At 38.6% G+C, this 14,485-nt stretch overlaps 1 protein-coding gene across 3 annotated transcripts in view; it reads right to left on the bottom strand.

The window, feature by feature from the left end:
• LOC111157267 (teneurin transmembrane protein 1) overlaps positions 1–14,485 on the bottom strand; it is a 550,623-nt gene that overhangs the window by 229,545 nt on the left and 306,593 nt on the right. For all 3 annotated transcript variants that reach the window (XM_022518549.1, XM_022518550.1, XM_022518548.1), the window contains exon 11: positions 14,171–14,371. In XM_022518549.1, coding sequence (XP_022374257.1) covers positions 14,171–14,371 — 201 coding nt within the window. The remainder of the gene's footprint in view (positions 1–14,170; positions 14,372–14,485) is intronic.

The raw sequence follows: 14,485 nt of genomic DNA on the forward strand, positions 1-14,485 counted from the left end.
CTGGAACATCCCATGCTGGAATTCCATAGGTAGAGACCCTGTTGTTGCATTGCCTTTTTGGGTTGGTTTTAGCATTTCATGAGACCTCTTTTTAACACAGGTATCTTCCTATATCTGAGAGTTTTGACTCTTCCTCTCCACTTAAGCTAAGAAACAATTAACTGTGAAACTTGACAGAGGTAGGGTGAAATGTTATTGAATATCTGACTTATGTAACTGGACTATCTTCTCTTTGATTCAGTTCTTTGGCAATCTGGAAATAATTTGCCTTTACCCTTGTATATCTCCTGTCAAGGTGTACACAGTTCACCTAGATATATGGTCCTTTTAAAATCATCTTTAAACTTTTATCCATTCTCTACTCCTTATGGTAGAGTTAAATCATATTTCAGGAGCAGAATTCTAGGATGGTGGTGGATCCTATTGCTTTCTACCAGAAGTCTTCAGGGACTATGTGGGTTGCTTGGCCATGAACTAATCTTTTAGAGGGAGATATATTTTTAGAGAGAGATGTATTAACCCAAAAGGAAATTTCCTCACACATAAAAAAATGTATTTATGCACGGAACCTGCTTGTACTGAAGGGTAAGATGTGGGATAAATCTACAAGAAACTTTGTATCTAGCCTGGAGGCCAACGTTATAGATTTTATTTGCTGTATAGGATTCATGACTAGGATTAGCTTCTCTTTTCTCATTCTAATGGTTAAGATGGATATCATGAAAAAGTAAGAAATTAATTATTTCTTCACTATTTTAACCCTTGGTATGGCTGTTCAGGAGGTTGTTTGCATTAGGTTGTGGACCAAAAACATAAAGAGGCCAAGAGGGCTGAGGTGGACTGAGAGAGGCTTTCGCAATCTATTGGTCCACTGATTCCGAAGGACCATTTCAACCCTTCCCTTATGTGCCTCAAGTGAAGGAGAGCTCCTATTATGAATGGATTGATGGTAATTAAAATGGATATTCTGTATGTCTCTACTTTCTTAGTACGTGGTTTGACAAGAATGTTAGAGAAAAACAAATAACTCTGGCCACGTTAATGCTGTGACCTTCATAAATAAAAAAGAAGTGATTTAGATTTTTACCAAAGTCAAGTTCTGTTTATGAAAAGCTTTTTGTTAAGTAAAAACTCAGATTTAATATGACCTTGTGGAAAGATCTGAATTCGGTTGTTCCACCCCATAAAGAGGCCAGGCTCTGTGGCAGTTACACAAGGTACAAATATGGACAATGAGGTCATGGCAGCTCAGATGCCAACTGATAACTTGGTGACCCTGAGGAACCTAACTCCATCCTAGTAATTCTCCTTTATATAGCACACATGATTTTGTAAAAACTCAAGCTAAATAAAACATCTGAGGAAGATTTCATGGCCTAAGAGCCATCCAAGACCACTCTGAACAACAAGCTCTAATCTTTGCCGGTTTGTTTATGATCTCTGTGGGTTTTCTGACTGGACCCAGAGTGTTCTTTTTTTTTTTTTTTTAAAGAGAGAGATCAGAAGTAGGCAGAGAAGCAGGCAGAGAGAGAGGAGGAAGCAGGCTCCCCGCCAAGCAGAGAGCCCGATGCGGGGCTCGATCCCAGGACCCTGGGATCATGACCTGAGCGAAGGCAGAGGCTTTAACCCACTGAGCCACCCAGGTGCCCCGACCCAGAGTGTTCTAAGTCATTTAATTACATAAAACCTCTTTACTCCATCTAAGTTATAAACCCACTACTTTATTAGATATTTTATCTGAAAGATATGCTGGTTTCCTTCTTGAGAGATTCAAAGCCTGTGTTTCACAGGCTCACAAGAAGTAGGTTATCATTAGGCATTTAATTATTCTACTATTGTCCCACATTTGTATTCTTTATTGTATTTTGTAGAACTCCATTAATGAATCAATGCTTCTCCTGTCTTAGGAAATAGAGTTATAAGCATTCTTTTATGCTTCCTCATTACAGTTTTATTGTCATACATTAGAGGTGGGTTTAGGAATGGTTATCACTGATGTCTTATTATTGCCAAGAAGGATTCTTGGTCAGTTATACTAAAACCAAAATCATCATTTTTGGTAGACCTCTACATATGATTAACTTTGCCAACAATTCTACACTATAAGTTTACTTGTTCAGGCACCTTGGTATCTGAATAGGATCAGTTTACTTCGGAAAATACATTTGGTTATATTTTGTAGGGAAAAGTAAATACTGCCATATGCTAGAGCAGTGCTGTCCAGTAGAAATAGAATGTGAGCCGCCGATGCAAGCCACATGAAAATTTTTAAATTTTCTAGGAGCTACACTAAAATGTTTAAAAATACAGGTAAAAGTCTTTTAAATAAATAATTATAATTTTTATATTTATTTAACCCAATATATCCAAAGTATTATCATTTCAACATGAAGTAAATATAAATATTTTGTTCATGATTTATTTATTTAAGAGAGAGAGAGAAAGAGGCAGAGATCACAAGGTGGGGGGTTAGAGGGAGAACAGGCTCCCCACTAGGCAGGGAGCCGGACGTGGGACTCAATCCCAGGACCCCGGGATCATGACCTCAGCCATAGGCAGACTCTTAACCAACTGAGCCACGCAGATGCTCTCAACATGAAGTAAATATAAAAACTAATAAGGAGATACTTTAATTCATTTCTCTACCAAAGCTTAAAGAAGATCCATAGGTAAAGTGTTTCACTGCTCTTAATACAAAGAAAAGTTTTATTTCTGTTGAGCCATGCGCTTGTCTTTCTGTTGGGGACTCAGTGAATCACAGAACTGCTCGTGTTGGCCTGTTTTGCTGGTCGGAAGCTAGAAAACTACAGTGAAATTTGATCTTATTTACTTGTGCACATAGCTCCCTTAAATAAAGATCACATTTCTCAGCTTCCTTTGCATCCAGATATGGTCATGTGGCTTAGTTATTGGTCAATAATATACAGATGACTGTTTCCAGCAGTAGCTTCAACAAAGTCTCCTTTAAAGAGAGGGGGTAGGGACACCTGGGTGTCTCACTCAGTTAAGCATCTGACTTCAGCTCAGGCCATGATCTCGGAGTCCTGGGATTGAGCCCCACATGGAGGCCCACACTCAGCAGGGAGTCTGCTTCTCTCTCTCCCTTGGTCCCTCCCACCCCCACTCGTGCCCTGTCTCTCTCTCAAATAAATAAACAAAATCTTAAAAAAAAAAACAAACAACATAGGGGACAAGGCCTCTCCTCTCTCCCTAGTCTGTGTTCTAGTGCCTGGAACAAAGATGTGGTAGCTGGAAAACTGGCTGCCATTGCATACTATGAGAATAAGGGTCCATCCTGGGGATAGGAGAGGTGTGAGTGAAAAGAAGCTTTCTTTCTGGAGTCATCACACAAGTTTTGGACTGCCTACCTCTAGATTTCTTTTGTGTGAGAGAAAATCACACTTATATCTTGTTTAAGCCACTCTTTTTTTTTTTTCCTTGAGGGAGGTATTTCTTGTCGCTGAACTCTAATATTATATGACATACCCGGAATATAAATGTTCTCTGACTGTGATTTCATAATGAATAGCAGAACTTAAAGGAAAACGGAGTGAAAAGACAGAACAACTACTTTTTAGCCAACTTTTCACTAAAACATCTATCCTACAAACACAGGAAACAACACCATTGAGGTAGGAACAAAAGCATGCAATGCTTTTGGAGTAGAGAGAATTTTCATACTCTTTTAAACTAATTCAGCTTTACAGTATCTGAAAATGAATTTCTTTGAGACAGCTACTAATTTATCTTCTACTTACAAAAGATTTGTCTTTGAAATGTGTCTTTACAATGAGAATTGAAATATAATGACAATAATAGCTACCATTTATTATTATAATTTAATGTCTATGATGGGAGAAGCATTATGCTAGGTGTTTCACATATATTATCTCATTTAACCCTTACAGCTACCCTACATAGTAAGAATTATTTCCCCATTTTACAGGAGAAACTCAGAAAAACCAAGTAACTTACTTGAGATCTCATAGTAACTTAGAAATTGAGCTGGGATGTGAGTTCATTCCTGTCTGAATTTTTTTCTGTCCTGAATCTCTGACAATTTTCATAATTTTCTGACAGTCTAGGAAGAGATGCTGGGATACCGCTCTGTATATGCTTATTGCCACTTTTCTAGATATCCAGTGCCAGTGCTGACAATGGAAAGGTAATATCTGAATCTGAGCAAGCTTCTCTGAATGGTATATTGAACAAGAGGTCTAAACCAGAAATCCCAAGACTTGCCTTTCATATTAACTATGGGCCTAATTAGCTGCATGATCCAGCATAAGTCATTCGACCTTTCTGGGCCTCAGTTTTCTCTCATTATATAAACAGTGGGCAGAACTAGGTGTTCTCTAAGATCTAATCTAGTAAAAACATTCCATGATTATACCAGTAAGTCTGTCAACAAGGAAATGAACAAAAGGGAGTGTGCTGGAAAAGAAAGTAGGCAGTGGTACTTAGAGTACTTTAGATGCTAGATGCTTGACATGCAGAAAAAAATTCAAAAAATAAATGGACCTAACAGAGAAGTGTGGGAAGCTCTTTTTGATTGTTGAAACTGTTTATTCTTGACTCCACTGTTAATATGACTGCTACGGTTTCAGAAATATCTTTTGAACAATACTTCTTAGAATGTTCTCCTAATGCACATTAACTGAAGCATTTCGGTAGCATGCAGTGAACTCTTTTTAAGTTTTTTGGACTCTAATGTGTTTACCCATACTTCAGTAGAAAGAATTCTTTAACTGGAAGTTAAATTTTTTATCCACTTAGAGTAAAAAAAATGGAAATTATTAAAAAAGAGATTTTAAATGTGCACTTAGCTGAAAAACACATTTTGCAGATGTGTAAATTGAGACCCAGAGTGGCTGAGTTGCCTAAGATTATATTGAGAGTCAGAGCTCTGCCAGGACACTGGAAGCATCTGCTGTATGTCGAGTTTTGGTGAGGGTCCAGGGAGGCAACAGATTATTAGCTAAACTTTGGGCTGATGCAGGACTAGAGATCCATATTTGAAACCCATCTAGAAGACAATGTACCTTGCAAAGACAGACTGGAAGAAAATAATCTGTCTCAGGCTTAGGTCTGAAGATATTAAGTAACTAGCTTCCTTCTAGATTTCATGGCCACTAGTCAAGTTTCAGGAGGGCGTGGAGCCCAAGTTTATATTATCTATATGGTCAAAAAAAACTGTGACCTGAGATTTTTAATTTAAAATTTACCCTGCGGGACGCCTGGGTGGCTCAGTTGGTTAAGCGGCTGCCTTCAGCTCGGGTCATGATCCCAGTGTCCTGGGATCGAGTCCCGCATCGGGCTCCTTGCTCGGCAGGGAGCCTGCTTCTCCCTCTGCCCTCTGCCTGCCATTCTGTCTGCCTGTGCTCACTCTCTCTCCCTCTCTCTCTGACAAATAAATAAAATCTTTAAAAAAAAAATAAAGTTTACCCTGATCTGTAGGAGAAGGGCTCCTGGCAGACACAAACGTAAATCCTCCCCAGGGGAATACTGGCTTCACATGGGACAGAGAGAAAATTTTAACATATTTGAACTCACAAGAAAAAAAATAACAGAAACAAGATAGCAAGCTGTCATATGCAAGAGTTGATAGAAACAACAAAACACAGACCCAGACCCACAAAGACTTGACATGTTACATTCTCAGCATATTAAGTAACTGTTTCATATGTTTAAAGGGAATAACCAGAAACAGGATTAAAGAGGAAAATATTACCAAAAATCAATGAGGAATATTTGAAAAAAAAAAAAAACAAGTTAAAATTTTAGGAATAAAAAGTAATCACTGAAATTAAAAATTCAGTGGAAGTGTTAGACATCAAAATAAACAGAGCTGAAGAGATATTTAGTGAGCCAGAAGACAAATTTGAAGAAATTATCTATAACAAAGAAGCAAAGACATGGAAAATAGGAAAAAGAAGTAAATGACATAAAGGTCAGAGTAGGCAGTCTAGTTGAACTTCCAAGAGGAGGTAATAAAGAATGTGGGAAAATCAAGGTTTAAAGAAATAATGACTAAATACTTCCTATGATTAATGGAAGACAAGTGTCTTTACATTCAAGAAACTCAGCAAGTCACAAGCAAGATTAAAAAAAAGTGAATCTGCAGTGATCTTTAGGACAGGGCATTGGGCTGTGAATGCTATTGTCAGCCTCAACTTTGAAGCATACAAAATAAAGTTAAGTTGTCCTGTGTCTCAAAGCAAATTAGTTCCTTCAGCTATAAAATGAGGAAATTATTACCTACTCTACTTATACTTTATGGACAGTATGAAAGGGTTTCCCAGAAACCTTATTACCAGGTTACTGGGAATTTGGAAGCTTAGGTACAAGTCAAGTTTTTTATAGCAGATTATAGAGACCCCATTCAGAATTTCTATGAGCTCCACGTAATGTGAAAATGTACTGTCCTTACTCTTTCATGAAGGACTAATCTCTGTCCTTCCCATCCCTCTTCTCCTTCTCTCTAATGACTCAGAATCTGGAATAGTCCTTCAGGTATTTTGCAGGCATTTTGTATCATCCTAGATCAATGTGCAATCCAACATCAAATAATGACCCCCATATTATGTCCATAATGATGAAATGAAGAAAATGAGTATATACGTATTTGGAGAAAAAAATAAAAACCATCAGATAAATGTAGGATATTTCCGTTTTAGGAATGAAAGTATCATTTAATTTATTGGTGGGGGGGAGATATACGGGGTGCTCTTTAGAATCTTCAATCATCTGATTTTGACATATGGAATTGGGACGTATTTTGATTCATTACCCATGTCCTGGCCACCAGTTTTGCACAACTGCATTCTGGCTTCCTTTAACCTCTCACAGCTGTCTCCACTATAAGACATTTTCCACCTCCTTCTGCCCTGTGCAGGGGGGCATCCAGCTCCCTACGGGATCCCACCTACAGGGCCAAATATACCTTTCAGATAGGCCCTTCGCTGTGTCCGAGTTCACTTCATGTAGATAAACAACCGAGAAAAGTGCCCACTAGCAAATGAACCCAGAATGCAGAGCAAGAGTTTGAGTAAATGAGAGGACTGTATTTCAAGGGAAGCACAAAATTCTCCTGTTTTCTTTAGATGCTGCTATAGATGTGTAAAAATGTATTCCTTATTAGTGATTATACTTTAACCATGTAAATAAGCACACCTCTTCATACTCATGCTTACTTACATTTTCTTGCCTCACAATTGCCACCTTATTTAAATATATGTCTCTGGTTTGAAAAGCAATTTTAAAGCTTTAATGTCCTAGAACAGTCGGTAGTTAGCTCAGATTTACAGAGAGGCAGTTGCAAACTTACCTCTCCGTGCAAACTTGTTAAATTGTCAAAAGTTCCACTGGATTTTGCATTGCTGCCTGTTAATGCTGGCATTACAGGTGTGGTTTTCATTGTCTCAGAACAAAATGTAAAAGATGTATTTTGAAAACATTTGATATTTGTTGTGCTTTGAATCACCTGACTATATCTATATCTATCTATATACATACATATGTACATACATACGCAATCTAATGGTCATTAAATGAATTCTCTTTTATAAAGATATGGGATTTTTGAATAGGAGAACATTTTCGGGCTCAATTTCTATTTTCACTTGAGACAAAAGAAGGCTTAGGGGGGTGAATATCTCTGAGTGGGACATGTTGCTAGGAAATCATAATAGCGTGATTTTTTTCTACTTCATACCTCTCTCAGAGATATATCTGTGGATTTAGTCTTACACACTCAATTTGACTTGTAATTCTCTTAAGGATGGTTTTGGGTTGTATTTCTAGTGCCACCAATGAGCTTCACTTACTGATTCAACAATCTAGAGTTAATGTTTTGACCTCACTGTAGTGTTAATGCTGTAGCCACTATATCAATCAGGTTTCTTTTTTTTTTATTAAATCAATCAAATCAGAACCACCTGAAGGTTTATTCTTTATTCTTTTACTGAATAGAAAAGGATTTACTTTAAAATAAATTTGATCAGAGATTGTCATACTTTGAATAGCAAGTTAATAGAATCTATATAGGGATTAGTCACAAGCTTTTTGTCCTTGTAGGCTGAAAGGCACTATAAAACCTTCTATCATGTTTCAGTGGCTAGCTGTCGAGCTTTTCTTTAAGTACAGGGAATTTGTAGCATTATGATATGCTAACATTGTTTGCTAATTAACAGAAACATTTCTTCTGAGACCTCAGCTACTGTTCCTAAGAAATTCAGGTGTGTGTCCAAAACCAAATAGGGAAAAGCACCTGCAATGCTAGGCTCCTATCTGGTTACATTAATTATCTCTTTTCTATGGAAGATGCTAAATTCTAGTTATTTTATATATGAGTATATTTTTCTCTTCACTGGCATGATGAATGGCTACATAGTGGTGCCCACAGCGTGTGCATTACATTTTGAATAAAGCTTCTTTATCAAATGGCATTTATGACCCTGCTGTTTCTGTAATGTCTGTAGGAAAAATACAGTGTACACACTAATCATTTCAAATGGTCTGATCGATACCTAGAAATTACAAGAAAGTGATACATTGTATGTGGTAGACATGTATGGTCAGATGAAAATCTTTTGATTATTGGCACTTTCAATAAAGGGGAAAACTAAAAATGTTTTTTAAAGCATACAGTCTTTGTATCATCAAGGAAAGTTTCCCTGGAAAAAATAATTATATGAGCCTCTTACAACTTCCTTCTTTAATTATTTGTTTTATTAGTAGATGCAGATCACATCCATTAGGGAACACTTAAAAACATAATGAGACATTGTTATAATGAAGATATATATATACACACACGTATATGTGTGTGTGTATACGTGTACCTCTATAAATAGAGGCAAATTCTCAAACAACGTGGTCTATATATCAAAGCATGGATGTCTTTATAATGAAAACAAACCTACAATTAATATTTTCTCACCATAAACAATATGGAGCTGAGAGTTTATGGACTATATCCATGAACCATTCATAATCAGTGTCAAAAGCTCAATATACAGGATCAAGAATCAGAGATCTCAGTGTTGGAAGGGGCCTCAAGGGCCATTTGGCTAATCTACCATTTCACAAATGAGGCAGCTGATACTCCAAGAAGTTAAGCAAGTCATTCAAGGTCATTGTGCTGTGACTATACATACACACACATACATATACTGTCATGTCTCTGGTGGACAAGATGGCCACATGTCACAGACTAGCCTGAAAACAAATATCCTTACAACAAAGCCTTATGGGATCTTCAGGAACTGACCCCAGATGTGTGGATGGGGTACACAATGATAGTACCTCATATGGCTTCTGCTGTATAGCAAATAGAATGTTCAGAAATATCTCAGAGCTGAATACTCCATCTCTCTCTAGCTGATTAATCTACTTCTAAGATATAGTATAATGAGAGAGGATCACAGTAGAGAGGAGCAGAGTTGTCCTCTCTACGTGAATGCTTACCTTCTATGAATTTCGCTGCCAGTTATCTATGAGTAACAATAGATGGGGTGGCTCAGAGGAAGTTTCATCAAGGAAAGAGGACTACAAAGCTCTGAACTCTGCTTTTATGTCCCCCCTCAAAGACTACGTGACCATGAGAAGCCAGATTTTATGAAAGAAATATAGTAAATGCATTTTAAAATGACAATAGTAGAGGTTAGGGCCAGTATCCTTAGCATAGGTTAAATGTATTACTGAGATTTCATGGCAAGGAGTTCCGTTTTAAGGGAGCGTGATTTGACCTGTGGTATATCCAAATCTCAACCATGTTATAACAAGCTTCAATTGTATTCCTCTTGAGGTTTTTTAAAAGACTAATGAGTTAACCTTTGTGAACTACCATGAGACCCTCAGGTGAGAGAAACCTGTATCAAGGATCAGTTCAGTGCTGCTAACAATACTCAACGTACCTGCAAACAGACCGAAAGTCATCAGTAAACCATCCACGGCAGTCCTCTTGGTATCAGAGCAGCCCAGTTAACATGCTAACAGCTAAGCTTCATGCGCTTAGAGGAAGAAAATGATCAATGGCAAAGAGCATATCCACCTTTGAAATGACATGATCCATTATAAGAATCAGATGTTAAATTGCTTCCTGTACTGAGCACACTCAATTAAAAGTCTGCACAGTGAGATCATCTTGATGGTTAAATATGCTCTGTGGGAACAACCTTTATGGAGCTTAAAAATCACAGAAGGACTATTCTTACTGTGGCACTAGAGATTTGGAAGGCATTTCCTTCCCCTATTTTTCAATTTGGTAGTTTTATTAGGAAGGTTTTTTGCCTGAGAGGCTGCTGAGTTTTGGGACATACCTATCCACTCTTTCGCTTCTTTGAGCAAGAGATGCTTCTAAGTGTTCCTTTTCTATTGGGTCCAGAATGGATGAATGTGGCTTTCATCTAGGATCTCTGGACAAAAATGTATCATTTGTGCACTTGATATTTGATGCCCTTCATCTCCTTGAACTTTCCCTTTTCTGTAAGTTCATCTATTCACTGGAGTCCCAGCTCCTATCTAACTCTTCCTTCTTCCTTTGGCAGGGGTGAGGATGGAGGGCTGAGAAGAATGTCAGGCATGGAACAAAATCAGCAGAACCAGTTTTTATCCGCAGGTTTGCAACCAGCCAGGCTGTTGGTCTTGGACGAGTTATTTAACCTCTCTGGCTCTCAGGTTCCTCATGTTTTAAAAACTTGAAACATGTTCATTGTTGTTTTTTTCCCTACTCTTGTTTATTGAAGTAATCTCTCCACCCCACATGGGGCTCGAACTCACAACCCCAAGATCAAGAGTCGCATGCTCTTCTGGCTGAGCCAGCCAGGCACCTCCACTGTTCATTGTTTACTGCTTGTCTCACCGTGCCAGACTGCACGCCCCAGTAGCACAGGAATCTTTATTCTCCTCACTGATGGGTCCCAAGATCCTAGCACACGGTACATAGTAGATGCTCAATGAAAATTTATTTCATAAATAAATAATTCACTTGTCTGTTAGCGGTGTCATTCATCTAGTCTCCCACTGTAGACATCACAGAGTTCATGAAAATTCCTACCTGCCCTAACACATTTCCAGTAACCAGGTCTCCTAGCTTCTTTCATATCTATCCTTTTGCCTCCATCTGTGCTTAAATTCCCTTATATCAAGTTTTCATCACTTTTCACTATATCCTCCACTACTTTCAGAGTGATCATTTAAAAATACAAATACAGTTAGGGTGCCTAGGTGGCTCAGTTGGTGAAGCACCTGCCTTCAGCTCAGGTCATGATCCTGGGGTCCTGGGACCGAGTCCCACGTTGGGCTCCCTGCTCAGTGGGAGTCTGCTTCTCCCTTCCCTCTGCCTCCCCCCAGCTCACACTCTTTTTCTCACCCTCCCTCTCAAATAAATAAAGGAAATCTTAAAAAAATATATATAAATATGGTTATGATATTAACCTCTTTAAACCCCTTCAATGGCTTTCCCATTGTCCTCAGGCTCAAGTCCAAACTCAGAGGTGTGGTATACAGACCCCTTCAGGATCTGTAAAGTCTTTTGTGACCACTTCCTAGACCTTCAGATAATGTGAAATACACCTTGTGCATTGCTTCTCTCTCTCTTTTAGAGCACTTAAGTGAGAGACATTTAAAATCTTTGTTCACAATTGTCTCCTCAGCTATGGATATGTTTCATTGCCTCACATGCTGCCAGGGACATAATAGGGGCTCAGTGAATGTCTGGCAAATGAACAATTAAGTGAGGAGGTTAGACCACTGCAGTGGCTTTCACCGATGGGCAAACCATTTAATGTCTCTGTGCCTCCAAGTATTAGAATCTCTAGTGATGCTGAGGCAGAAGGACTAGAAATCACCACATCTATGAAACACTGAAGCAGATATCTCTACACTTTCTTCCACACCTAATCTTCTATGGGACTATCACTTTTCCTCATCATTTGACTTGTTTGGGTGGGTAAGGGTGATTTGAGATGAGGGAGGAGTGGGGTAGAGTTCACCTGGAAGGGGGGAGGGGCAAGTGTAGAGGCATGTTCATAATTAGTCCTTTCTTCCTCCTCTGAGTGATTTCTGCTGATAGGATTGGTGCATGTCTTTGTGTATTAGGTGGACGAGGTGGACTGAGGAAAAAGAAACTCTCAGCACAACGAATTTCATGTTGATTCATTGGAAATACAAATATTTGAATTTGTACAACTGGTGATTGGTATACCGCCAAAGGTTTTGCCCAATTCTGAGGCACCAGGAAAAGCACATACAGATGTGAGTGGCCTTAGGGAGAAATTGTATGATACAGAATCACTATTCAATCAATAAATACAGTACAGTGGTTAAATGTTTGGAATGTGAAGCCAGAATACCTTAGTGCAAGTTTAGGCTCTGATAACTACTATGCAGTTGACTTTGGACAAGTTAATTTAACCTCTCTGTGTCTCAGGTTCCTCCTTTGTAAAATGGGCACAATGACAGGACTTACCTCACAGGGTTGTTATGGAGATTTAAAAAAATACACGTACAACACTTAGAATAGTGCCTATTACATAGCAATTATGTGAATGTGTGCTTTAGTAATAATGCAAATGTTAACATTCTTGTTTTAAACTTGAACCTCTAGACATACTATGTCTGACACATGAAAGGCTGGAAGGGGTTCAATAACATTTAGCAAATAAATCAGTACTCAGTTTAGAGCCACAATACCCAGCTACTTTCTTTCTCTAACCATCTTCTAGTTTGTTCTATGTGTCTCTTCCACTAGATTATAGGCTTCTCCTGTGCAAGAACCACATCCATCTGGTTTGCCACTATAGCCCCAGCACCAAGCACCACGCCAAGCACATAGCAGGCACACATATATCTGTTCCGTAAATAAATGAATAATTTTTAAGGTCTGCATTTTAGTTATTATTACGTTGTCTTTATCATTTTATCCATTTCTGAAACTGTAAAATGCAATCCTCTGTCCCATATTATTTCTATGTGAGGCAACACAATTTTGTAAAAAAATTATGTTAGAATTAATGCTCTTAACAGAGGGATTTTCTTGTTTCTTTACAGCATGAGACTATAGACTTTTTGGTTCACAAACAAATTCAGTGGTACAAGAAGTCTCATAGAGCTTCTAATCTTTCCTGTTTAGCACATGGCATTTTATATCCTCCAAAAAATTCATAGGCAGAGGTTCCATATGAGTTATTATTTATTAATTCTACTTGTTTAATGAGCACATGGCCTGAGGATAAGGAAAAAAAGTACAAAGAATGACCCAATATTTTTAGTTTAGGTGGTGGAAAAACAAATCATGTACACAAATAACTATATCACAATGCCAATTTTACTCTCTTGCAATGAGTATGGTAGGGTTTTAGAGGCTCCTCTTGATGTGATCAGGAGAGATTTTATAGAATAGCTAAAACTGTAATTTGTCTTGGTGGATGTGTTGGATTTTCATAGGTGGAAAGGTACCTCAGCATTCCCTGCTGAGGAAAGGGCACAGAGAAAATGTGAACGTGTAATATATTGGGAGTGAGCAGAGCATATGAGAGCCCTTTTGCAGAAAGAGGGATTTATGCAGGAAGCAGAAGTAGAAGACAGGCTGGAGACAGAGATTTGGAATAGTTTTCGGTGGGCTTTTGATATCAGCCAAAGATATTTCAAGTTTACCTCTAGACAGTGGAGATCTACTGCTGATTTTAAGGTAGGGGATAGGAAAAGGACAGTCAAGTTGTGGGAATAGTAATTGGGTGGCAATATGGCAAGGAGTTCCTAGAGTTCCTGAGCTTAGTTCCATTTTTTAGGGATGGAACACCCAGCGGAAATACTCAGCAGATGACTGGAAATGAAGGATTATTTGAGTTTGAGGGGGATACTGATTTAAAATAACCTGTAGAGAACCGACAGTGGGAGACATGGGAAAGGATGAAATGACTGCAGGAAAATGCAGAATGAGGACAGAGGTTCAAATCCAGGTTGACAGCAACAAAAGATATAATTACAAGTCCAGTAGTATGTTGTTTATGAAAACCCAGTCAAATACTAGCCTAGGAAATACTCGGAAGTCCCTTATGACCCATGAAGGCATACACATCAGACTTTGAGAAGTGCCACCGTAAGACAAAGACCAATGAGGATTTGGGAGTGTAGGAAGGAGGAGAAAGAGGTAACTCCAATGTACCTGTTGAGCAGTCAGATCCTGTCCACTTGGGATCACAGCTGCACACTCCAGTGTCCAGAAGAAAAGTCCCATGTCCTGAGCACTGCTCTTGACAAATAGGAAGTGGGGTTTCACAGTTGACTCCTCCCCAACCAGTAGAACAGTGACATTCTCCTTTTACACAGATGCCATGGCTGGAACACATTGGGTCTAAGCAGTCCTCTGAAGGTGCCAAAAAGGAGGAAAAAAGAAAAAAGTGAACAGGTGTGGCCTATATACCTTAGGATAATGAAACTGAGATATGCACACTGATTTCCTACTATGTCATTAATACTG

This window comes from Enhydra lutris, unplaced genomic scaffold (genome assembly GCF_002288905.1).
Source record: "Enhydra lutris kenyoni isolate GAN:26980312 unplaced genomic scaffold, ASM228890v2 scaffoldscaffold53, whole genome shotgun sequence".
Lineage (NCBI taxonomy): Eukaryota > Metazoa > Chordata > Mammalia > Carnivora > Mustelidae > Enhydra > Enhydra lutris.